The 27,963-nt window shown below is 39.5% G+C and overlaps 2 protein-coding genes across 11 annotated transcripts in view; one reads left to right on the top strand and one right to left on the bottom strand.

Moving 5' to 3' along the window:
- lypc (ly6 domain containing, pigment cell) overlaps positions 1–27,963 on the bottom strand; it is a 161,874-nt gene that overhangs the window by 17,905 nt on the left and 116,006 nt on the right. The window lies entirely within an intron of this gene.
- msh5 (mutS homolog 5) overlaps positions 5,587–27,963 on the top strand; it is a 115,128-nt gene continuing 92,751 nt past the window's right edge. For 2 of the 10 annotated variants that reach the window (XM_042107496.1, XM_042107490.1), the window contains exons 1-7: positions 5,592–5,841; positions 14,988–15,083; positions 17,038–17,158; positions 17,242–17,322; positions 21,342–21,395; positions 21,529–21,576; positions 27,795–27,916. In XM_042107496.1, the coding sequence (XP_041963430.1) occupies positions 5,800–5,841; positions 14,988–15,083; positions 17,038–17,158; positions 17,242–17,322; positions 21,342–21,395; positions 21,529–21,576; positions 27,795–27,916 (564 nt within the window). In that variant the 5' untranslated portion in view covers positions 5,592–5,799. The other 8 variants (XR_006034698.1, XM_042107491.1, XM_042107493.1 and 5 more) reach the window with 8 other exon arrangements.

The following is a 27,963-nucleotide window of genomic DNA, read 5'->3' as shown; positions in this document are numbered from 1 at the left end:
GCCTTGCACCCTTCTGTGCTCGGGCCCTAATAATAATAATAATAATAATAATAATAATCCTTACAAAAACAATAGGGCTTTGCGCCCTTCTGTGCTCGGGCCCTAAATATAGCCTATAGCGCATCATGTAAATCCCAGACTGAAATTAATGCAATTTTCTAATTAAATCGCCCGTTTATAGGGCTGATCGGGGCCGGGAAATTAAAAATGACCAGAACGCTCCTCCCCCCTCAAAACCGACCGCTAGTACAAGGTTTTACGAATTAATGTGCAGTGACATTTCGTACACATATGTACTACACTTGTTTTGAGATCAGGCTGGAACAGTCTAGCGACGCATTTCATCAAGGACATGTCAGTTATTTGCACCACTGGTTAGATGTAAAACAGCATTTCGTTTCAGACTACTGTTACTTAATTTGTGCATTAACAATAACGTTTCAGACTACTGTTACTTTATTGTCAATGCACAAATTAAGTATCACATGAACTAAAGATGACTAAAATTTTATGTAGAAGAAGAAACATTCACAAAAAATCCATCCATCCAAAAATGACCTTTTGTTTTTGATAGCTGTTGAAAACGGCATGGAACTGACAGAGGTGTTTTTGTTTATAAATAAATAAATAAATAACATTATGCTGATACCTTTTGCTTTTCCCAAATACAATGTAGCCTACACATGTGTAAGTGACCTTTCATCAATCCAGTTGCAATGGATGAACTGTGATGAACTGCCCTACTTGTGATTGTTTAGAGATTTTAAAGGTTTTATAACAATGCTACATCTTTTTTGGCTATTCTACAATCTATTCACCTTTTCAGCACCAGTAGGCTACTTTCTGTGCAGCCGCACACACACACTCAGGCATGCCAAACAAGCATAGGGAGGGAAAGTAATCTCATCGGCATCTAGTGGTTGCGTTCCTAGAGTTTAGCGGAGGGGATGGGATTTTTTAGAAAAAATATATCTCGGTGCACATTGGGATCTTAATTTAATGCCTTCCATATGTTAGGCACTGGGGTCACCTCTATTGCTTCAAGTGGTCATACCTTATTTTTAGGATCAGTTGAATTGTTTTGAGTTTTTGTCGTAACATGGTGATAACAAACTACAGTTGCATGTGACGTCACAGGTTTGGGCGCTTAATCTCTAACTGATCAATACAGCAATTTGCTTAACTGGCTTACATATTTTTGTAATAACGGAAGGTGATGTAAACCGCGTGGTGATAACCTTTATGTCTGGATAACTGGTGTTGAGCTTCTACTCACATGAAGAGCTGGCAGTAAGTGTTAAGTGTCAATGCTAACCAGGCTAATAAACAAACCATGCTACCGTGAGTAACGTCGAAGGGTAAAGTCACGTGGCTTTTTTGTAGTTCGTTTATGGAACAAAAGGAGCAATTTCGATTTTTTTAAATGAGGCAAAATATGGTCTGACATTTTCACAGTTAGAAGATTATTACTGTATAGACACTGAAATATTTTTGGTGGATAAGATCGCTGATTTGGCTTCACAGTATTTTTTTTAAAAAAAAGGTCAGGGCTGCTCTTCGATAGGAACGCAACCACTTGGGGCGCTGGTTTTCACTTTACACAAAAGTTTCAAGAGTGGGGGATGGAGTAAAATATGGAGACAAATTGAAGTGTGATTTCTTTTCGCGGAACGCTATGCGGTATATCTAGTCTTTTATTTCTCTGCATTGTGCAGGCTACATTCACAAATACATTAGCCTATAGGAAAATATAGGAATAGGATATAGGAACAGGAAAATGTCTCGGATCCATTCAGTGCCGGCCCGAGCCTTTTGGGGGCCCTAAGCAGAATTTGATTTGGGGGCCCCCTCCCACAACGCAGAGTCACCTGTGCTTGGCGATAATTGACAACTTCACACTATAATGTCATATTATAAATTAATACAGTTATGTATTAATACAGTGACTGATTATGAACTACTGTCCCCCTGGACACAGATGCATAAGGACTCGGTAGGCTCATTCAGTAATCCATCCTTGCTCACATGCCAAAAATGTTTTGGGGCTCCGCTCTAGACTTCTGGCCCCATGTGCTTGGTAAACCAATGTATTAATATAGTTGTTATTTACACCAACCCTGTCACCTTTTAATCTTAGAGGGTACTAAAATCACAGATTTATTTGAAACATTCATATTCAAAGTGAAGCACTAAGGGTGGTTTACTGAAGTTGAATTGACAAATAACAAAATACAACAGCATTTGTATTTGTTGTAAACAAGTACATCAGTTTAATGACTTGTTTTTCAACAGATTTGCAGAATAAATCCGCAAATGTGCATTAAATGAGCAATATTCAACTACAAAATAAAACCAAAATAGACAAACAATAATAATAAAAAATAAGATGTCCCAAAAAATAGATACTTATTCCTACTTCGTTCCTGGCTTTCAGGCATCTGCAACTCTGCAGTGGACGAATCTGCAATGATTAAATAAATACATAAATAAATAAAAAAAACTATGTTAAATGTGTCATGTCATATTAACAGGCTATGTAACCATTTGCCATCAAGAAAACCTCACCTTCTGTGTCATCAGCCATGGAGGCAGACACTTGATGAAAAAAATTAAAATATTGCATAAGTGCATATTTGATCGAGCAGAATGAGTTTATTTTGCTATCATTACTTACACTCATCAACAAGCAATTCCACATCTAACAATTCATATTCTATTGGCAAATGAGGCATAATTGCCGTATAGTGAACGCTTAACATGGTGATCTACTGCAGCCTAAATATTAGGGTAGCACCGCTACATCACTTGCCACTATCTTAATCAAAAAGTCTATTTTCATCACAGAAGTCTCCCCACCCAACATGGTATATTTTCTCAAACACTACCATCTCTCTCCAAAGATCGAGCAGAGCGTACTGTTCCATCTTTGCCTATGAAGCTGGAACGTTACCGATGCCCAGAGTCGCGCTAGTCAGTGGGTTGGGGTTGGGACTGGGACTGGGAGCCTGGGCTTAGCCTGCTGTTGCTATCAGACTTACCACTATGTCACATATTATAGAACAGTAATAAACTATCAACACTTTCAAGTGCGAAATCAGAAACAATCCCTCTGTGGTAAATTTGCCTTCAGCTACGTTTTCATGTAGCTACTGTGCTAATGTCCACTTCAGTCAGCTAGCTAACTTCAATTTACAACATAAGCCCACCTTTGGCTAGGGAACATGCTTGATTGAACATCCAAAACAATCCCAATATCCTTGACATCTAAAATACACCTAGATAAATGTATATTAATGGGAGACATTTCTCTGTTGATGGCGGGGATTTAGCTCTGGTGATGGCTTATATTAGATCATGACAGCTAGCTACCTCAAGCACAAAACATACTGTAAATAATCATGCAAACATACCTGTATCTTGCTCGTTTTTCTCCTCCTCTGTCATTTTCTTCTTTCTGTTTTCGGCACCAGAGGGATACGTCCTTTTTTGTGACTTTTCTTAACATTACCATCTCTTCCGATTTTTGAACTTGATGCAGTGTCTGCACGAATTGTCTATGCACCCGAGGTGTCTAGTTTATGCGCGTGACTCAAAGGCTGGCAGACACAGTAGAGGTAGGCAGGCATGTTTATCATGAAATCAGAATTTTCTTGTTTTGAATTATTAATTGTTTAATTTATTCATTCATTGATGTCACTTGTTTACGTTATTTATTATGTAAAAAAAAAAAAAGAAACTCGATTGGCAGGGGTCGAGGGGCCGCTTAGTTCGCTTATGCCTCGGGCCGGCCCTGGATCCATTGTTTCTTGCGACTGCAAGATTGGTAGCTCAATTAGCCTAACAGTGATGGTGACTAGCTGTCCGTGCGGCACACATCAACATGACTCCTAACTTTGGTTGAAAGATTGCAGAAGCTAGGTTAGCTGTGACAATATCCTGGGTAATATCCTAACAGCTATATTTACACAGTAAAATCCGCATTTGAAAGCCTGGTCACCAGTTTGTATGGCTAATTATTTTGCCTAGACTGCAATGAAAAAACTAAGTATTTTTGGGTGGCATAGCTGATCTAGGCCTACAAACCACAAAAAGGGGCAAACATGTACATGCTGAAGGGCAAAGGGAATATCACAATGTTTTTACTCTGGCCTTTTTTGGGATAGGCTATGTAGGCAGACAGCCCTAATTTACCGTTGTCGTTGACACCCGCTCGACTGCCGGTGCAAACAAGCAGTAGCCTTTGCTTGTCACTCTCTGTTAGGGTTGCCAACTTTCTGATATGAAAATAAGGAACGGGGTTAGTGGGGGGGGGGGGGGGGGGGTGTTTCGATAATACACTTCAGTTCACCGGCATCCACTTCAGTTAGTGGGGGGGGGGGGGGGGGTTGAAATTATGTATGTATTATTGTACTAAATAGTGCATCATTTTACAAAATTGTGAGCTATTATTTACTAAAATGCGCACATAATGTACTACATTCTATAGCCACTAGCCTACTCATTTTCTATCTGGTGCAAAACAAGAATCATTTCGATGCAAAAACACTTGATAAAGAAATAACTGTTTGTAGCCTATTATACTCAAACCAAATAACTCTGAAAACTGCTGGTGGATATGCTGTCATAGAAAAAAATATATTGAACATAGCAAGCTGCTCCAAAAGCTCTGAATTTGGTGAAGCCTTATTTTATTTCTGGCTTTTTTCTGTCTCTGCAGCAAGTAGGCTAGCCTATTTGTTTATCTTGCACAGATGCACTGTAAAATTCATGACAAGACATGTCATCTCACGCTACGCTATCAGCGTAATATACGTGACTCGCAGTGGCTCAAATGAAAAGTGCATTCTCTGTTGGGATAGTGATGACAGACAAACTGAGAGGTTTGTTATTTCATACAAATCGTGTATTTTTCGTTCATAGTCTAAATTATAATACTGATCTGTCATGGATTTGCACGAGTTGATTCTCAATAATACGGAACAAAATGCGTTCCGTATCAGTTCAATACGGAACACATATTTTTCCTTGCAAATACGGGACGATTCCGTATTTTACGGAACGGTTGGCAACCCTACTCTCTGTACGTGTAGGCCTACTGTAGCGTGAATGTCAGATAACCCTTCCCCCTCCCCCTCTGTTTTTCAGCAAATCATGACTACGTTTCTTGTACTGTTGTGCTGGCGGTCGGAATGATCAGCAGCACAAGTTAGCTAAAATATTGGTGGGGATAATTTTGTCATATTAAAATATTGATTAGGACTAGTCCTTAGTGTCCCACCCTAAATCTACGCCCATGACCAACAGCAAGGCTGAACCCCCAATGCACGTCCCTGGCCTGGTCTGCAGATGGACAGACCCTTTGCTGGCTAGATAGATAAATAGATAGATAGATAGATACTTTATTGATACCCAGGGGAAATTCAAGAAAGGACAAGGACAACCTGATCAGTGTGGCAAGTCCCCATTGGAACACGATAAAGGTTGCCTGATCAGTCTTCAATTAAAATGTTTTGAAGAGTAAAAAAAAAAAAAAAAAAACAACAAGCGCAACAACGTAAATAATAATCTATCAATGGTAAACCCAGTTTAACAAACGGATCGTGCACGAAATCAGTTTGACATGTAGGCATGGTAGGAACAGATTTCTCAAGCTATTTGTGCAAATATCTCGTTCAGTTAACCAGAAGCAGCATATTTTGGGATGAGCTGTTCGAAAGAACGTGACATCCAGGAACTTGAGCACATATGGCAGCGTGCAAAGCATTTCAACCATAGACTGATCGTGCGTGTATACAGTCTATGATTTCAGCAGGTCAAAGAGAAAAACCGGAGATAAGACAGGTAGGTGGGCATGAACTGGTGATCGAACTTGTTCACTGAAAAAAGTTAACGTTAACGTTATGGGAGTTAAATGTAACATTAGCACTAGGCGGGAGATAAATACCTACTAGAAGTTACTACAAGTTGACAGTTCATTATTTATTTATTTTATTTGTGATGTTACATTTATGGAGACTGCCTCGTGGCATGCACGAGCAATATTAAAATTACATCCAGCTGGAGTAATGATGGCAGCTAACATAAGATTCATCCGAGGTAACGTTATATTTGATAACGTTAACAACTTGGACTCTGTTAAGGTTGTTGATATGAGATAATTATGCTAAAAATGGTGTCTAACATTTATGTATAACAAAAGTGGATTACATTCGAATTTGCGTTTGCTAACGCTAGCTTGTAATTTAGCTTAGCATTCCTGAGGTAATTCGGGAATGAGGTAACATTTCATTTTCAGTGCTGGATGACCACTTCACACAAACTCCACTCGAAAATATCTCTCATTTTACTCAAAAGGACTAACATTACTTTCATTATGTAAAGGTGTACAATACAGGGGTTGGATAAATACATTTAAATGAAGTGTTGGGCAAGTTAAAAACGTTATATTATTACTGTAGTTTTAACTGTCCCTGAATTGTATTACTATTAGCCTACACTACTACTGCATTACTTTTAAGTTACTTTCACCCTGGTTCGGAGCCAAACATTATAAACATTGGGGGTTGGAGTGTGTAACATAGCAATCCCAGGGCTGCCAACTTTTCCAAAAACCTTGGAGTGAGATGTGCTGGGGCCAACCAAAATTTTGCTGCATAGGCTAGGACATTTTTGTTTGGCTCATTCAGCATTACCATACAGTAAAAAAAAAACGTATCAGTGCACCATGGTTCTTAGGTGTAGGGACCAGGTAAGGGTCCCGAGTTTAATTAACATTGGTATCAAAGGGATCTACTACTAGGACCTCGGTCTGAACCTGCGTTCATCTGATGCTGTGTCGTCCTCCTAAGGGTGTTTTGTAAGAATTTAAGAAATGTTTGTATATTTTAACTTTTAAATGCATCAATCAGGAGCACTTTCAAAATAAATTCAGAGGTCAGACATGCTTATTTTTATGGAAATATTTGTGCTGTAGCCTAAACTATTTTGCACTTCAGAATTATAACCATGCACACACAGGGGAAATACTTATGGTGATATTGCAATAAGTTCACAACCACAAAACATATATGCTACATTTCACAGTTCAGAAATGGTCAAAAATGTGTACATTTCAGCACTCCATGAAATTATGCAGAAGTGGTCACCTGTGTTATTCAGCTAGTTCATATAAGATAAGATATTGGTCATTGTAATGGCCATCTAGCCTATAGCCTACATGCTCTTCCTTTTTCAGGATGTACCCATATCACGAATGATGTGAATGTTTGCATATAGCTTATGGCAGGCTTTATATCAAGAAGAAAAATATTTGTGTCTTATTATTTGATTTTCTTCATATTTTTGCATGAATGTCACTAGGAAGCATGCCAATAAAAATATATTAATTTATCTGTGTAAGTGGGATTGGCTGGAACCTGCAATATAAGAACCATTATAGTGGGATAATCTTTGGCAATTTACAAAAAATGTATGTACTGACAAATAGTTTACATTAGAATACATTATAATTTCGCCCCAATGAGACTGTAGAAATGTGTTGCAATTTCAAAACCGGATTAGCCTACTCAGCACAGAGGCATGCTTTATATCCTCATATTCGGGAAGATTGGCTGTTTATTGTGATATTGGGTTTGCCATGTGTTGTGTAAAGGGTTAGTGAGATATTTAACCGAGAGTAATGGGCACTGTGTGCAAAATGCAAATATAATTAAATTGCATGTCAGTTTAATGTTAATTTTCTCGCGAACCATTTATCACATCAACTTGGCGCTAATATCATTGGAAAGCTTAGATTCCACTCGTTCACATGATGTGTGATCTTATGGTGCATGGTGCATTGCATTCACATCACACAAAAAATCAGGTTATCTCATAATTAGAGTGCATGAAAATGCACTCTACTGTTATCCGATTTATTCTTATTATATGTTATTATTATTCCGCTGATGCTTTTTGTGCGTTTAATGCGGCTTCAACCGTTTAACATAGAAACTTCATTCAAACTGCGTTGCGTAGTATGTATTTTTCAACTTTGTAACTTTTATACTTTTTAAACTATTAATTAAAAACTACAAAAATTTCCCCATAGACTTAACATTGGCGATTATGACATCACAGTAGGGCACTTAGAATCCTATGCCAAGTGTTCCGATCACCTCCAGCAACTGTCTGTCTCAGGCTTTAAGTATACAATATGGCTCTATTAAGACTACAGATCCTGTTCAACAGCTTCCTCTGCCCACAACTGTTTCAAAATAAAAGTCCTCACTACAATAATTCTATATTAAACAATTTAACCATTTAAACTATCCAACTATTTAACTGTTCAACTATTCCAACTGTCAGTTATCATCAACTAAGCCTCTAGCCTACTATATTAAACCACCACCTACCTAGCAACCAATTTAGCAACCATTGAAATTAAGCATCTATGTCAGTTTCCATAGCAACCAATATGATTATACTAGCAAACCACTGTAGTAACTCCTTTATTTCTGATAGTAGCCACCATGGACACCCTAGCAACAACCTAGCAACGACTTCAAGTACCCTAGCAACAGCCTAGCAACCACATTCACAGTTAAAACCTAGCAACCAGCATAGCAACCACCATACTACTCTACTACTCTAGCAACAGTCAGTTGTCATCAACTTTGACTCCCGTCAACTGTTTCCTCTGCCCACAACTGTCAAAATAAAACTCCTCACTACAATAATTCCAACCATATTCACAGTTAAAACCTAGCAACCAACATCATTAACCTAGCAACCAGCACAGCAACCACCATAACTACTCTAGCAACAGTCAGTTGTCAACTCTGATTTCTTTCAACTGTTTCCTCTGCCCACAACTGTTTCAAAATAACAGTACTCACTACAATAATTCCCTATTAAATAACCTAACCATTTTCACTATCCAACTATTTAACTGTTCAGCCATTCCAACTGTCAGTCGTCATCAACTACAACTCCCGCCAACTGTTTCCTCTGTCCTCAACTTCAACTTCAAAATAAGTCCTCAATACAATAATTCGCTATAAAATAATTTAACTATTTAAACTACTCAACAGCTTTTTTCCTATCTGACCTCCATCTTTTTACTTAGATTATATTTTAGACAATATTCAACAATATTTAATTCAGCAACCATTTTCATGCACTCGTAATTCCCTGGAATTACATTCTCTAGTTATGAGATAATTATCTCGTAATTACGAGATAATTATGGTCTATGCCATTGCCACAATTCTGCCCTCCACTTTTGGCAATGGCATGGTCTAGCCAGCTACATTAGAGAAGATAGATAGGCCTAACAGCTTCCCAAGAGAAAGTCTGAAGCTGAAGTTCCTTTCAAACTTTTACTTAGGATTCACTGTAAAACTAAGCAGACCAACAGAGTCCATCTCAGTTATTTCCTTCGATGTTTTGTTTAACCCTTAGAACCCGATTGACGCAAAGTGCGTCAAAAAACACACCCTTTCGTCTCTGTTACATTGCTCCGCGACTGTTCATCACAACGAGATAAAACCTTTATTTTATGACCGAGAAGAAGTGGGGCTTTCCAAAGAGACTACACACTTGTCTGTACGATCAAGTATGAAAATAAAAAAAAATCATGAAATTAAATAATATTGCATAATATTTAAAGTCTATACTTCTCTGTGTTCACCTGCGCGCCCATTACTCTCTTTTTAATTACTTGCGAACCCGTGATCGCATAGATATGGCAAGCATATCAGATGAAAGAGGAGAAACAGGGCTATCCATTGGTACCATGGATATCGATCTTTCTGGCTTATAAAAACAGACGAAGTGACTGCAAAATATTAACGTCATGTACACAAACCAACGCTGCACACCCATTACTCTCGGAGTAATTACTCGCGGACCCGTGATCGGATATATATGCCACGTATGTTAGATGAAAGAGGAGACACAGAGCTATCATTTGATACCAAATACATCCTTCTGGGTTATAAAACAGACGAAGTGACAGCAAAATAATAACTTCATATAGCTGGACTTGTTTTTGTCTGTTTTTGTGGCAAAGCATGTTTATAATCCAACGCTATCGTGTGTTTCTCTATGGCAAAACATGTTCATAATCCGGTTTTGAGATCCTAGCAAATTCCTGCATGGCATCCAATTCGAGGCTCACATTGCATCCCAATTTGTTCAACAAAGAAACACCTTTTTTGCCTTTACTTTGTTCAAGGCAATGCAGTAAAAAGTTGAGAATCATCATGAGTGCATACACCATAGTCACACATGCTAACAGGCAAACTTGGGTCAAGTCAGGTCAGATCAGTTCGTGTCACAGATATGGAGCGCAGAATGGTCATTTTTCATCGCTAAATAAAAAATGGCATTTATTTCCGTAAATCACACACCACATATTTCTGTAAATTGCTCAGCCCCAGTATCCCTCCAACATGGCAATTATATTGCCCGTTTCAGGACAGTCTGCCCTACACACACATGAAATGCATGTAGAGCTCTGAGCTTGTTGTGGTGAGATACAGGTCAAAATATAAGAATTTTTATAATATGATTTTTATATTTTAATTCTTTAAAAATCTAAATAAAATCAATGCTAGTACTAATACATTAAATGATGGCAGATCTGAATAGCCTAGACTCTGCTGAAAAAAACAATATATAATATGTGTGTGTGGCACTTACAATGACCAGAATAAATCCTTATGAATAAAGGTAGTGAAAATGCCCTAAAAACAGCTTAGGGTTCTAAGGGTTAAGAGCAATCATGTAGACTAGCATTTCAAGTTACAGAATAGAAACTAATGTGTTAGCTTATGGATAATGTATATAAGAAATCCCATAGAGATGCTAACGGTTAGCATAATCGATAAAAGTAGATATTTAGAGCCAACTTCAGTCCATTTACAGAATGGTTACATAAGAAGGGTTATTTGTTTACAACTGACTATTAAAATACTCAAAGGCTAATGTTTTTCTCTCAATATAATACCGTGTAGGAAAAAATGTGACTGTTTAACTCATCAATGCCACTTGAACAAACTAGTCTAGCTGCACAAAATAAACAATAGGCGTGCGTGTGACAACGTGGATGGAGGTATGTGCTTAGGTAGTAAGCCTACCTCCACCTACTGGTTAGGACTGTGAATGTGCAACATTGTGCCCTTGGAGTTGTTGGCGATTTGACAGGCTTATTTTTTTATGCTTAAAGACACGTTAATCTCTCAAAGTACGAAAGTCATTCAAAGCAGGAAATCAGTAGGAAACATGTGCTTGCTTTTATTTAAAGGCTGTTTAGATCCTCAGCACGGAGCCTATCCTTATCTCATAATTACGATATAATTATGAGATAATAATTACGATCATAATACGAGATATATCATAATACGTAATTATATCATAATTACGAGATAATATGTCATAATTATGAGATACTATCTTGTAATTATGAGATAATTATCTCATAATTTATGAGAATCTGATTTTTTTTTTGTGATGTGAATGCAATGCGCCACCGTAGGATCTTAAAGCATATCTGTTTAGCATGCACTTAGATAATTAGGCCTAAGCGTTTTTTTATGAGTTATGGTTTTTATATTTATATGTATATAGCCTAGTCAGGGGTCAAAATTAACTTTTTGGCCTACTAGCCAAAGTGGCTGATAGATGATAGTTTACTTTGCCTCTGGAGTTAACGTAATGCCTTTTGCAGATGTGTTCAGCTGATGATTTAGCCTCTGATACCAGAGGGGTATTCCATCAACCTCGATAATGAAGGCAGCGCTTAACAGAAATAGCCTGGCTTGAACTAGTGTAGAATTTCACTTGGGGCTGAAGCCGCTCCATTAACTAAAGTTAGTGGCATCTTGGCCTTGTTTATTTAAGCGAGGTTTAGGTCAGCTTCATCTCTGCTCGTGCATGAGGTAGAAAAATAGGCCAAAACAGTAGATTGACGAAAAGAGGATATATTTCGTAAAATGAAAGCAATACTAGATGCTTTCTGTTCGATTTACAAGCGCCATCTGCAGGATTTTGTGTTGTCAGAGCCCATCACTCGCAGTCTCCCCAAATATAAAAAAAATATGCAGCTAGCTGTCGTGAGGAGATGATTGCTGAATGTGACAAAAAATTTTATGGGCTTAAAATCTCATAAAATCCCTGACTGCACCTTCAAAGAAGTGGAACCACACTTTTATTTCTTTGCCATTTATTACACTAGACTTAGATCTCTCCAGACGACACACATGTCTGGGAATACTGAAGGTAGGGGTGAGCTACCTCTCTGTTGTGTTTCGTTTGGTCAAAAATATAATGTAATTTTTTTGCACAAAAGCATCTGCTAATGAATGTAGACAAATCAGTTATCAAAATGAACACAAACTTATTTTTGCGGAGAAAAAAAAAGCTATTAAGTTAAATTTTGACGGATTGGCACTTCATCGGAACAAATCACATACCAAAAGCTTTACTCAAACTCTAAACACGGCACATTCTCAGTTTTCTAGGCCCGGCTGCCAGATGAGTTAATGTATTTCAGTTTGTTATTCTATGTCAGGTCAATGTCACCAAACTGTCCATGAGGCTGTGCAGTAGAAACAGTGCCCAACAGGAAACTAGTTGAAATTGATTTCACTTCTCTTTAGTCCTATAGAGTGGCTCTGCCCATTTATTTGACCATTTATGGTTCCAATCCGCATACCTTTTCCAGAAAAGTCCCTGAAATCTGACAATATCTGCCATCGGACACCCTTCTCCCTAAATATTGGCATCGGCCATACTGGGGCTCGTTTCTAGAAAGCGTTGTTTGCTAACTTGCGTCTCAACCTTGGTAGTTTGCGCCATCGTTCTTGGATTTGGTGTCTAGAAAGGGTAGTTCGAACTCTCAAACGCAAACAAGGACGCAAAGTTTGGTCGTTTGAACTACTGCCCCTAGGTCGCACTTGTCGCACTTGTCGTTCCTTGGTAGTTCCTGTTGGTGTCCGGAGCGCCTAACCAAAAATTAAAAAGTGGATGTTTATCTCGTGACTCAATGATTGATCTATCCTGTAGCTTTATTTTGATTAAGAGACTGACTCCCCTACTTGGCTCATACTTCCTATATGTTAATTCGAGTATTGCCTTGGTTTTTGAAAAGCTAGTATTATAATCTTCACGGACACTTAAAATCAGTACAGTGAGAAATGGTGTAGTGGTTAAAGCAGGTGACTTGTTATCCCAGCGTTGTAGGTTTTCTTATTGATGTGAGATTGTCGTCTTGCGATTTTCTTATGATGTGAGATTGTCGTCTTGCTTCTCGCTACGTGCAGGTGAACTAGTGTGACACGTATTTAACCCTTTAGCCGCCAGGGTTTAAAAAATATAAATTGGATTTTTACATCAAAATTTCAAAAGGTCATGGCTTGCAAGTGGTCAGAGATCCTACTGTAAATGTGAAAATCATTGAGTATGACCAGAAGTTTATGAAGGGGGTAAATTTACTCATCTAATTAGCATATTATGACGTCACTGAATGGCAACCACCGTGAATTATGCACATTTCAGTAGATACTAGATGTTGAACATATTTGAGCAGTTTTACTTTCTTTTTTTGTGATTTCACCAACATAACAAATGAACAGGAACACAGTCACATGTAAACCAACAATAGTAAACTATTACTATAATCACAAACCCTATGCTACTATACAATAAAGTAGCCTGGTCAAATCAGTTCCATATCGCGGGTGACTTTGAAGTTCTTCAGAGCCCTATTTTTACAACCCCTGCTGTCTATACCACGTCCATTACGGACACCATCATCACTATTGTCACTGGCACCTCCAGCTATGTTGGGCAGAGGGTCGAAATAAGCATGGTATGCTTAGTGAACACTGTCGAAAAAGACGCACCTCCATTCACAGACGCTCCGTGACTATCAGTCAGTAGACGATCGATCATATTCTCCAAAAGGCAGATATTCTCCTTCAGAATCAGAATAGGTGAATAACAGACCCAAGACTTCATCACACGTGAATTTTTTTTTTTTCAACATTTGGTGTATTTCCGCTTCAATTTGTGCAAAACTAAGGCCCGCATCGCTTCCGCGTTATGGAGGAAATGCACGTCTTCTTCGTGTGTTTCTCGCGTGTTTTCGCGAGCTTCCTGAAAACTTTGAAAAAAAAGGTTGAGCTTGAATCAAAGCTCTGGGTGTCTGCCAACTAGTGGTCAAGAGTACAAATGAGATTTTACACTGTACTCGCGTCTATCGTCTGTTTTATTCTGTAATGACGCTTGTCGCAATATTGCGACATGAGCGGTTAGAGGGTTAATTGTTTTTGACTGATGTCTTGTACCTATTGGTCTCTCTGTAGAGTAAATAAATATGTATGGTCAATACCTATTGTTGTGTCTCGTAGGCCTACTCTTACTCAGAGGTGAAAAGAAGAGATAGGATGCGAACTCTGGCTGAGCGCGCAGTGCACCAACGCTCTGCCATTAAGCCACGAGACAGTTGGTAAAACTTGCGATACCCAGTAATTCGTCCAGGCTATATATTTTTTCCAACATAGATATTTAACCCAAATAATGACTAATATAGGTCGGCTTAAGTTAACTGTTTTGTATGCTTGCAATAGGTTTAGGTTTTTGCTGAAGGCAATGACAATGACCGCATCAATCACTCGGTTTAAATTAGAAAAATGTCGACATAGGCCATGACCGGACATTTGTAGGGGGTGGGGTATTACACGTTGCCATTGTTTCCACCAATGATATGTATCGCTGCATCATCAACAACGTTGTTGGAACTACGGTGTTCGAACGTCGGAGGTAGCGAATTGCGACACAGGTACGATGCTTTCTGGAACCAGGTGTAACAATGTCGTTGTTTGGTCGCAAGTTGTGTCGTACCACGGTGGTTGAGCAACGTCGTTGCTAACTTTTCTAGAAATGACCCCCTGGTAGATCACTACTGTTCAATGTTAATATGTCAATCTTTGGCTGTAAGACAGGGTAATATGGACAGAGCAACTGGAGCTGAAGAAAGGGTCATAACTCCCCAAGCAACAAGCTTTCAGGGAGATGAGGATGAAGAAGAATCTCCTGGTGTAAGATACACGTTCCTATTAATATTAGAGATGCACCGATTGCAATTTTTTGGGCCATTTCCGATTTTTCATAGAGTTTGACCTGCCGATACCGATTTTAGCCGATTCCGATTTTATTTCTTTTAACCACTTTACAGCACACACAAATAGTTATTTTCTATCTTTTCTTTAACTCATTGAATGCCAAGCTGTTTTCGGGAGCTTTGTCCTAGAGTGCCAGCAATCTAGACCATTGTTGATGATTTTTGTACAGCCACAGCATATTCTGTGTTATAGCTATGAACACATACAATAGCTCGATTAAAAGGTGAGACTTTAAGCTCTCGGTGGGTGCAAACCGTGTATTTCTACACGCCTCTGTTCCTGAGAAATCCCAAGCTAAACAGTGGCTAGTTTTCATCAAAATCACTGTTTTTTTCTAGAAATGGAGATATAACGTCTTTCATGAAATATGAAGTGTTGCCTGTTACTTGTGTAAACTTTCCGGGAAGTGACCAGCAAGACCTGGCGAGACTGTCACCTAGTGATAGGCCCACGAAAATGGCCTGGTTTTGACCTGGCGTGCATGCGTCACTGATTCGACCCAAAGCGGCAACCGTGTTATGATAAAATGTCCAGATAAAATGTCCAAATTGTGCGTTTTCATGAGTTTTTGATCGTCATATTTCATTTCCATTCATCACAGAGTTCCCAAAATCACATATAAGGTGTGTTAGAGTGTCTAGTTTCGTAATTAAAAAAAAAAAGCTAAAAACGTAATATTACGCATGGGAAGGAAAAATGTAATATTACGTTTTTGGCTATGTGTAATGAGTTAATAGAACATGTTAATATAGAAATGTAATCAACTTATCAATAATGGAATGGCTGTTAAAAAAAAGAAATGTGAGACTTCCGCTGCAGTATCAAACTATAATGCTTCCCAGTGTGGGACATTAATTTCACACACTACTAATATAGGCCCTAAATGCAGTGTTATGGAACACCTCATTTTTTTTTCTCACATCCAATATCCAACTAAAAATACAAAAACAATTTTCATGATACATTTTAACATGCTACCATGGAACATAGGGGAGGAGAAGTGCTAATAGCGATTGATTAGGTGCTCCACCATATATGAAAACAGTGCACGTCTGTTTTGCGGTGGAAAAACTTAAATCCGAATTCCGGTTAAATGCATCAATTCTTAACTTTCAGAGACAGCTGATTCAGTATTCAGAGCATCAGTTTTCTTCATTGTAGGCTATGTCAAAAGCAACTTTAACTTTTTATGAACTGTTTGCCTTTTTAAAAGGCTATCGTATGTTCACTTTCACAACATCCACTTCACAATCTGCTAGACTATGGTATTAAGGCATAGCCCTAGTCTACGTGCAGTAAATACTTTGAGTATTTTTTTAAGTGGAGTAGAACTACTAGGGCTACTGTATGTCACTGCTTGTTGACATCTCCTCATGTAGCCTATGATCGCTAAATTTTGATTCTTTTTAACGTCGCAATCGGTTATCTCTGTTCAGCTGCGCTTGTGGTTCAGCTGTGGGCACGCAGTTAGCGGCAGGGACGGGCGGCGATGAGCCATGTTTACGTAGCCTAATGAAGTGACAGCTTAGTAAATTCCACGCAATATGGCAAAGCACAGCGTTCGCTGCATAGAACAACAGTAGCTTATTAGCGCTTTCTTTGTACATCCAGCCCTGAGTGTTGGCCTGGTTGCTAGCTTCTTCAAACTTTGCAAACTCAGCTGGGTGTTGTTACAAGTGCGGCGCACGAGTGCATTTGACCGGCATGAAATCGGTATGTCTCAGACTGACCGGCCGGTCGCCGATCATGGCCGATCACGTGAAAATCGTCCAATTCCGGTCACCAGCCGATCAATCGGTGCATCTCTAATTAAAATATTCACTTTTCTTATTACTGACCTCTTACCTTTTTTTTTTATTCTTAATGACAGGTCTATCTTAGTGTTCTAGCACAGAAAGAACAAGTGGGGCTGAGTTTTTATGACAGCAGAGACTACGTTCTGCACTACATGCCTGATGTTGCTGATAACAACCTCCAGATACTGAGTAAAGGTATAAGATCCAGGTGTAAGTTGTAGAATGCAATCATACCGGAATTTGCAGACAATCCACTTCTATGTCATGTTTTAATCCAGTGATACAAGAAGTCAGTCCCAAGGTAATCATCACAAGTGCCAAACAAGAATATAGCATTGCTCAGTTTATCAAAAATCTAGGTAAGTCATCTTCATTGGGGTTTTTTTGTTGGGGTTTTTCACACCAGGAGTAATTTGTGTCCATAGAGAACTGTTATTTGTAATATTTCCCAAATATTCTCCATTCTGTTTTGGAACACTCTTCATATGGGGCATGTCAAGACGAAATGAGTCCTATGTCGCAAAAGCTCATTCCAAGACAGGGTTTTCCGTAGGAAATGTGTTAGGTGGTAGGTCGTCCGACCGGAGGGGGGGGGGGGGGGGGGGTCTGGTATCAGTTGCCATCTGACTGGGGTGGGGGGGTGGCGGGGTTATGGTGCCGGTCCGACCGGTGGGGGGGGGGGGGGGGGGGGGGGGTCTTGTTTGTGCGATACACTACAGACTCTGTACATTTAACAATTACTGTACTTATTAAACACTACATATTAAGTTAACAGTTAACAAAATGATAACACCAAACAAACTATAGGCTACAACAATATACAAATATTTCAAAATATTTGTGTAATTTGTGCAATTTTAACAAGGACTATTACAAACTATAGAACAAGTGCAAAACAACAAAATGTGCAAATGTGATCAGTCACTACTTATGGCAGAGCTGACAACTAGCATCGCTACAAGCCATCCTCCTTGGCTTTAAAAAGAACATTTCAAGGGCCTTTTGGTAATTGCACTCTTTTACTATTGGGCCATTAATGCTTATCTTTAAGCGATACTCGACCATTTGGGGAAATACACTCATTTTCCACCTCCCCTCGAGTTAAACAATTGAGTTTTATCATTGAATCAGATTAGACCGATTAGAGCTTATAGCAGAAATGCTAACGGTCTAATCTGATTCAATGAGCTGGAGCTAAAAGTGCTACTGTCAGACTCGGAGAACGGCTGGATGAACTGGGGAAAGGTAAAACTCAATTGTTTAACTCAAGGGGAGGTGGAAAATGAGTGTATTTCCCCAAATGGTGGAATATGCCTTTCATGCAGGCTGTCAGAGGCTGTTTCTTTGAGTCGTGCCTTTTTATTTGGTAGACTGCAACATACTTCTGTCCGCTAAAACACTTTCATTATTGCTGCGCAAGATCTGTTTAAGCCGTACACGCGCTGTCTGTCTCTTGTCTCTCCAGAGAAACACTGCACACATAAAACGAGAATAGGCTAGAAACATCAACATATTTTTCTTTAGCCTGTATGTTTTTTTTTATTTGGGAGACTTTCCAAGAAATGTCCGTCTGCTAAAACACTTTGGATACCAGTGCACGTTGGCGCAATTACTGTAGGCTACTGTACACGCGCTATAGCTTGCTCGTTGTCTGTCCAGCTGCACGGGAGGTTTAGACACAATTCAGATACAGTTCAGAACGATGTATATGAAATATATTTTGGGGGAAATGTGTTGCTTCTGGTAATTTGACATTAGCAGTTGTGTTGTCATGCTGAAAGTGCAATATTTTTCAGAGACAGTATAGTTCTTTCCGGTACGGCGTACCCTCTCCAAATATTTTAGTGGTACTCCGTACCGGCCAGTACCGGCTTACTTTCACCCCTGGTCATACTGTGTACTATTCCTACAAAACAACTACTGTAGATACTAACAATGTAGAGCAAGAATAACCATGTGGTGACAGTTTCAGTGAGGTAAAGATTAATTTTGGAAGAGGACACATTTCGCGAAAACATGAGAGTGTGCTACAGAGAGCAAAGAAAAACGTGAGCTATTTGAATATGCTTCATATAAAGTAGAAGGCTAAAGTAAAACTTGGATGCTAAGCCTTTATTCTTTAGGCAATTAATCCCAATGATCCCTTTAGTTTTAGACTTATGTGTATTAACATGGCCAAGCTTGTTTGTTGTTGCACTATCGGTGTTGCATCTTTTAAAAAAAAATGTTCTGAGTGAAATATATTGACTTTGCTCTTAGTTCTTTGGGATTTAAGTTTTCTGTTTAAGGTGACAATTCGGCTTGAAGATTATTTCTCCCTCTTTTAAATTGGAGCGAGCGTGGAATGATTTCACTGGAGCGGGATGATTTTTAAGTGGAGCCGGGAGCGAAATTGAGCGGAGCGACCTGACTCGAATTTGAGCGGAGGAGCGGCCGAGTAAACAGCCACCTGAGTGAGGAGCGGGATATTTGCACCGCTCAGCTCCGCTCACTAGCTCCGATTCGGAGGCATATCACATATGTAAAGATTATAAAAACGGATTATTTTTCGATTCATGGCAGGTTTTTAATGCGTTCTGCGGAGAAGGGAGACTGGCGTTGGTCACGATTTGGAATGAAGGGGAGAAAACAGGACAGAGTAACACGGTGGACTACTTTTTTTTTTTTTTTAACGACGTAGTTAAGGCGGCAGGCGTGTTTTGCCAAGGCGGCCGCCTTGACTGCAAAGTGCTGCGGGAAACCCTGCAAGATATAGTGGTTTGAGAGAGTGTGGGTCAGAAAAAATCTTTTGCCATTTCTTAATTTCTTAGTCATCAAAATTTTACACTGTAACAGCCTAGATACATAGTAAATGTGTATGCGGAAGTGAGTCTGAAGTGGATTTTTGTTCAGACACCTGTTTTTTCTGAGGACAATTTCTGAGCTCCTCATCAATCGTCAGAATTGTCTGAAGACAAATACAGAATGTCAATTATATTACAAGGGCCATTGCCCCTGGAGCAACTTGGGGTTAATTGCCTTGCTAAGGCCACAAGCCAGGAATTGAACCCACAACTTTTTCAGGCTACTACATGCTAGCTCAACTCCTTAACCACTACGCTACCACTGCTCTGGATTGGCTGAACCGGATTGAACAAATGACCCCTTATTTTAAATATCAGTAACCTTTTTTGACCAACTCATTTTGTGGTGACATGCTCCATATAGTTTTAATAAGTCTAACATATGGTTCTGTGGGAGTTTCACAATCAGGGTGAACAGTTTATTTTAGGCTAAAAATTAAATCCTGATGAAATGTTATTGTTAAAATATGTGTTAACATGTCTGCTACTCCCATTGAGCTACAATGCTAGGTCTGGGGGCATCATCTAAACGTGCCTTTTTTGCCTCTTTACAGACTCGAAATGTCATTAAAAGGTCTGTACATTATGAACAGAGTCCTTACGTGACAAAACTATGCATTTTCTGCTCATTATCTGTGAAGAACTGTTTGAATTCAAAGTTTGTACTGTCACATACCTCAGTTTCCATAAGTCGCTTCCAGGAAAGCTCAAGAAAGTCTGTTGTCGAGCTCATGCCGGCTTTGCAACGAAAACTTGACGTTTATTTCCCCTCAAAAATAGGTTATTAGGTTATGACCATATAATGACTATGTAACTACATCGAAACGGTCCAAATGATGCCTAAGCTTGCACGTTACTGAAAGCTAGCTCGCGCTTAAGTATCGTGGGAAATCAGTTGTTGCAGGAAAAGGCAAACAGAGTAGTGTGCAGATGTGACAGTACAAACGTAGAATTTAGACGGTTTCTTAACAGCTAATGAGTAGAAAATGCATAGTTTTGTCATGTAAGGACTCTTCATATTGTACAGACCTTTTTAATTTTGAGTCTGTTAAGAGGCAAAAAAGGCTATTGCATTTTAGCCTTGCTCCTTAACCACTACGTTACCAGCGCCCCACTATTTGATGGTTGTATATCTGAGGAAATTCCTCCGCTAAATATATTCAACCAATGAATCTAACAGATTGATGTCAAATCTCTGATTGATGGAATTATAGCCTATGTTTACGTGCATGGGAGAATATGGCCCTAAACTATGTAATTGTGCCATGTTGAATAGTGTCCATTGTCGTGGCATTTCTGCACTTTTTTCAGTTTTCCAGATGCTGTTTATTGTAATCAATACATTACCAAACAGAATCCTATATTTTACTAACACAGACATGTGGGTAAAGTTTGCATGCCCTAATTGTGAAACTATCCACAGGTACAATTTGCAATTGACAAATAATGTTGAAAAAAGTGGATAGGACAAGATAAAGCTAATGGAGATGCATATCATGTTAATATATCTGATGTTCATGATTTCTGTCCAACAGGGTGTAACCCAGATTATAAACCTGAGGTGGTTGTTTACCTTAATTCTGACTTTGGTGAGTTGGGACAACGGCGGGCAGTGTCATTGAATAAGAGTGTAAATATCACTGAGCAAATTGTCTACACCGAAGAACACTCATACTCAGACACGCATGGGTATTTATAGATTTTTGTCACATATTTGTCAAGGGAGAACCTGCAATGCCACATCTGGTGCACTGATATCAGCAATCTCAGGTATCAAAATTAGTCAAAATTATGGGATTAATGCGGGAGATGTGGTGCAGGTGGCTGCAGCGTCCGTGCCACATTTGGGGCCGGGTTGGACTATCAGATTGGTTATTACTATGATTGACTGGACGGAAAGTTCCGTTGAAAACACTGTAATTAGGGCTATCAAACGATTCCTTTTTTTTATCTTGATTAATCGCTGAACTTCTATAATTAATGGCAATTAATCACATATTTTATCTAGGGATGCACGATATATCGGCCGCCGTATATTATTACATGATGCTTATTATATGCTGTCCCCAATTCATTTTTCACAATTTTTTTTTTCAAGAGTAATATTATCGGTTATCGCATCTATGACCACAACAGACGAATACATATCGGTTATTGTTATCGGTCCTAAAATTCCATATCAGTGGGTCTCTAATTTTATTATGTTTTATTCACATGATTTGAAGGAAAATTTACTTTATGAGATGTGCAACGGGCCTGAGGCAACACAATGTCTTCAGAAATATAGCTTGCTTAAAACTGAAATAAATGCTACAGCATTTAGGGCATAACAAACAAAACATGGTCCATATATTCATTCAACTTTGAGTTCAGTTGAACATAAGGAATTGAGATGTGCAAAATGTAGCCTAAGCCTACAGCATAATGAAGTACATAACAAACAGAAATAATCCATATTTCCATTAAATACGCTCTGTTCAGTTGAAAACGTGTAGGAGTGTAAACAATGCTTAGTTTATAGATTATAGCTTAAATTTGAAGTGCTTTGTGATATTTTAATTCCATGTCAACTGAGCCGACTGGGAATTATTTAAAGGTCTCATTCACTGAGAAACCGTTTAATACTTGTTACTTTCGAAATACTATAACTTACTCCAAGTTGCATATGCATGCTGCACGTGAAAATGATCTTCTACCCCCATTGCCCGCATTAGCCAATGAAAGAAAATACACGGAAAAACAAGTGAATCAGAAAGAGCCCTTCCCAATGACGCCGAAGGGAAACTGATTATTCATGGCCTCGCCCACCTTGGCTTGTGACCGCCTACAGAAAGACTGGAAGATTTTGCGGATTGGCGGAGGATTGTCTCTCTGCAGCTAGTAGGAGCTAACAGCAAGTTGCTAACATGGCGGAAAAAAAATCGTTGGAACACCACCACCGAAGTAGTGCAACATTTGTTCTGTGTTCCAATCATTTCGACCACACTCACTGCCTACAGTTAGAAAGTGGTTTTGCATCGATGTTCTGAAAACCTGGTTCTGTACCGTCATGACGATCGACCACCAGCTCACAGGCTGTAAGTACAAACAAACTTTTCCACCTAACGTCTGTTACAAAATAGCATGTTCATATTCTTCACGTTAGCATGCATGAAAAGGGTACAAGCTAGGCTTAGGCTAGCCTATATTACAGGAAGCTACACCAGGCACGTAACTGAAGTGTTCTGTTCGCGACGTGTAAAATCAGAGAATGTCTAATAGGAAGGGCTCTGGTAAAATCTATTAGAGGAATGGTCTGTTTTCCCGAACGTAGCCTACAGGCCACTAACACGCCAGGTGTAGCTACTTCCATTGATTAGGCCTATTGGAAGCTAATTGTTGCAGTAGCCTACATAACGCGAACGGAATGCTTCAGTTACGTGCCTGGTGTAGCTAACGTTACACTCATAAGAAACTGACCACACTACCCAGAGATTTAGCTTGTTCAACCTAAGCGTTAAACCACAAATAATAATATTAGCAACAATATCTTATGCTCAACTAAGTACGGGTATTGTTCTAGTCTAAACGGGGAAAATCAAAAACACAATACCCGTGCACTATTAGGCTAAGTTGCTATCACTAGAGCTCAGGTATTTACACTTCAGTCTAATTTATGTCTTCTTGCCATTATTACATTGACCTTTGTAGGCTTACAATGATGTTTTGTTTGATTACTTGCTGTTTACTTAGTGTTTTGTATGTCTTCCAGAGCACATCCTCATGTCAGGCTACACAGCTTTCTAGCCTACATTAGGTCATCACGTTAGAAGCAAAGGTTTGTGATCTAACTTTTATTGTTGTGCTAGTTCGTTTCTAGAAGTCTTTTTCTAGTAGGCTAATACAGGTTCTTATGTGCTCGTCAATGTTTGGGAAAGTCGATTCATGGGTTTCTTCAGGTCACTTTCCACAGGTGTATAAAATCAATCACCTCGATTATGAATGCAGACTGCATGGTGCTTGATTAATACACCTGTGAGACCCATGAATTGCATAACAGATAGAATTGATATTACCGAATGTCTTCTTGTGGGTGTGCTACTTAGTACATCATACACCTTACCACAGTCACTAAAATATTTTTGTTTCCATTGTGCCAGTACAGTTTTGTGTGAGAGTGAATGTCCTGTGTACTATTAGTATCTTGTAACTTGACAGTAATACACATTTATTTACTTTAGGTACCCAAACAGAATACTTCATGAAAAGTATGAGTATTGATACAAGCACTTCGGATACACCATGGGCATGGGGGCCTGCTACCTCTACTGCCATCAAGCCTGTTCATCCAAGGCCAGCTAGAAGACCTCGGGTTGATCAAGAGGAGGAGAAGGATGAAAGCGACATCTCCACAATAACACCTGATGGCTCCACCTATGGCCCAGCGCAATCAAAGAGCAATGTAATAGAATCATCACAGCCAACGAATGTGTTTTGTGTGTTGTCTCTTCGGATCCCCAGGACAATACAAGCCGAAACAACAACTCAGACCTTTTCCCCTAAATAATCCCAGCACCATCTTAAAAAGGATCTGTAGGCCAGATGTCTGCATCGTCTGGCAAAAAGAGGACATTGTTAATTCTGTGCATAGTTTGGATGTTCTTGTTTAGTGTTTGCATTATTTTAATAGACTGCAATATTACTATTTGTCAGTGTTTCACGGACCACCTAGCAAAAAAAAACAAAAAACAGTAGACCTACTTCAACAGTATATTACACAATAGGCCTTCTCACTGAACCACCTTGCTTATTGTCTTTGCACCTTGTTTATGGTGTCAGAGGATTCATATGATTTTAAAACTGGCATAGGTTACATCAGTGTTGCAGAACTGTTTGGATTTACATACAAGCAAACAACTCCTCTATTATATTTTACCACATCTACTTGTGGAACACTTGAGATAGCTTCCGGACCACACTTTGAGTACCACTGCTGTATGTAAATATAATAAAGTTATTTATTGAAAATTGACCTGTTTTGTATATTTGGTTTAGGAGTTTCATCAGTTTTTGTCCCTTTTAAGCTAAAGGGTTATCTTACCTTTCATATCTTCTGTCTCACAGAGGGCCATAGTCGAATGTTTAGTGCATTTGGAAGGGAGTACATTATGCTAAGGCAGACTGGTTCTAATCCTGGGTACAGGGTCATACAGACAACAGGGGTACTGGTGTTGCCCATTTTTCTAACCACATGAGCAATCCCCTTACGAAAAAGTAGTATAGGAATCTTATAGTATTTGGGACAAAATATTATAGTAATCTTATAGGAATAATTATTATAGGAATAATTGGGACATACTGTAGAAGTACTACTAATAACTATATCCTGTAACCGCTATAGTTTTTCTATAGTAGTCTTACAGTACCTATAGTATGTCCAAATACTATAGTATTCCTATAAGATTACTGTAATATTTAGTCCCAAAATACTAAGATTCCTATAGTAGGCTACTTTTTCTGTCATACGTGACAGAAAACAACTTGAGTAGGCTAACCTCTGCCAATGTCAGGCTATCAAAGCCATAGTTCTCATTAAGAAGTCTTGCAGCACACATTCTCTGCTTCTGTAGGCATTCTGGTACAATTCCAGCAAAATATAGCTAGGTAGGTGTGTTTGCATTTAGATCTATATATATATATTGGGCTATGACCAAGTGGTCTTTCTATGATAGTATCATGGAATTCAAACCATAACTATCTATTCCGATAGCATTAGCAGGCTAGGTCAGTGGCTGAACTGCATTTAGGGTGCTTACCTGTGTTGTGAAGTAAAATATCTACTAGGAAGATTGCAAAGACTTTTGACTGTAAAGAAATAGGTCTTTATTTTAAAACATTTCCAACTGTTTATTAGGGGTACTTGAAAGCAAGATGACTATTGTCACAAACGTTACCTCTTTTAGGAGAAATTTTAAGCTGACAGGCAATTGTTACCATTCTATTAAACCAACGTTCACCGACAAACAATCAGGAAGCGGTTCTTCTTCCTACTTGGATACTAGGATCAAACACATGAAGTTGTATCTCCGAAGACATTTTGTGCAACAGTTTTGACTCGAGTTTTAGCCAGGTTTTAGCACTGTTAAGTTGAATGAGCATAGCACAGGCAGAATCGGATGAGGACGCACTGGAGGAAGCGTCACAGTACTGTTAGCCAATCAGAGGTGAATTCATTAGCATGTCATTAATATTCATGACTAGAGGCGAAATCCAGTCATTCCTCCCCGCTCACCTTCCCCACAAACAGACGCAGGAAACAGACGCAGGACAGCATTTTTTTCACCAAAACCGGCTCACAGGGCATTCATCAATACTACAGACCACTGCAAAATTAATGAAAAAACGATGAGATGAGACCTTTAAAAGTAAAATTCGCCATTCAGCCAACCAGGAGGGCTTTCAGTGCCTGCCTGCAGCAGGAGGATCAGGCAGAAGCCTACTAAGAAGTGTCTGTGGCAGTTTGAGGACAAGAACGAATGCATCAAAGCAGCCAAAGACAGTCATTGATAACAAGTGATGGTGTAAACTCACATCGCATGCAGTTAGGATATGGTGTAACATTAGCAGGTGCAGACACCTTTAGTATGGTTAGTATTTGCTGACGTTGTGGAAAAGGCAACGAGAGAAGGGAGTTACAAGGAAGTTTATTGTCACATGCATATAGTTACTGGAAGTAAGAAATGCAGTGAAATTATGTCTGGTGTCAGCCTATTTGTGCAAAGTGGGGGGGTGCAGTAGAAGAGGGGTTTAGTAGATTAAGTGGCAAGGGCTGCATAAGAAAGGTGGGGGAGGATTGGGGGTGGGGGGCACCAACAAGGAGCACCCAAGAGCAACAGGGGCAAGGAAAAACTCCCTTACCAAGGAAGAAACCTTGGGCAGATCCACGGCTCAAGGGGCTAACCCAACTGCCAGGGGTCTTGGTGTGTGTGTGTTGGGGGGGATGACAAGGGAGATGGGATAGTGTGCTGTGTATGTGTGGAGAGGGCAGTGTGCAATATGTGTGTTGGAGAAGCTTCCTCATGAGACAATGTGCTGTGTATTGGGGGGGGCGGGGTGTAAGTATGTTGGGGATGTGTGTTAGAGAAGCTTCTTGATGAAATAATGTGCTGTGTATGTATGGGAGGGGGGGGGGGGGGGCAGTGTACTGCAAGTATGGTGAAGGGACTTACTATTGCAAGCAGAGTACTGTATGTATGATGTATGTGAGTGATGACAGTGAAGATGTGTGTGTGTGGGCGGGAGGGGAGTGGAGCAGTGACTGTGTGTGTGTGTGTGCAGTGTGTGTGTGGGTAGGTGGGGGCAATGTGCTGTAAGTATGTAGAGGATGTGTGTTGGAGAAGATCCTGAAGACAATGTGCTGTGTATGTAGGGAGGGGGGGGCAGTGTGCAGCAAGTATGTAGAGGAGGCTTACTGTAGCAAGCAGTGTACTGTATGTATGTGTGGTGATGACAGTGATGATGTAAGTGTGTGTGTTTTTTTTGTGTGTGTGTTGGGGATGGCGGGGGGGGGGGGGCAGAAAGGCTAGGCAATCAGGGACATGGGTAGATAAATGGTAGATGGAGGAGAAATCAAAAATAATAAGTAAAAAGTTCTATGGAGATGTGCAAAAGTTGGAGAAAGTCAGGTGTGTGTGTGTGTGTTTTGACGTGTGATGAAATAAGAAAATAAATAAAAGGTCTGTAGCATAGGGAGAGGGATGTAAAAGTGCTAAATGCTAAAAGTCATGTAGGTGTGTGTCTGTGGGGGGGGTCATGAGTGCTGAGGAGTGAATGAGTGCAAAGTCAGTATACTGTGAGTTCAGAGTTCAGATGGCCTTCCAAGTTCTTGGGAGAAGTCAATAAGAAAGGAGAGTTCAGAAGTCACGGCAGTTTATTTCCAGTTTAAAACAACCTGTTGTTGATCAAAATGCTTTAGAAGTAGTGCCACCCTATACCATCTCTCCTTTTAGGACCTGAAGTTGGAAAACAGAGACTACTGGCAGCAAACCTACCCTTCCTTTCCCCTGCCATGACAGAGAAGGAGAAAATGTCCTTTCTCTCCTCCTGTCTCAGCTTTGACTCTGTCCTTATGGTAAGACTCTGTGTATTATCAATGTCACATCTTAATGTTTTAAGATA

This window comes from Alosa sapidissima, chromosome 10 (assembly GCF_018492685.1).
Source record: "Alosa sapidissima isolate fAloSap1 chromosome 10, fAloSap1.pri, whole genome shotgun sequence".
NCBI classification, from domain to species: Eukaryota; Metazoa; Chordata; class Actinopteri; order Clupeiformes; family Clupeidae; genus Alosa; species Alosa sapidissima.
Note: the sequence above shows the minus strand (reverse complement) of the source record. Positions and strands in the feature narration are given on the sequence as shown.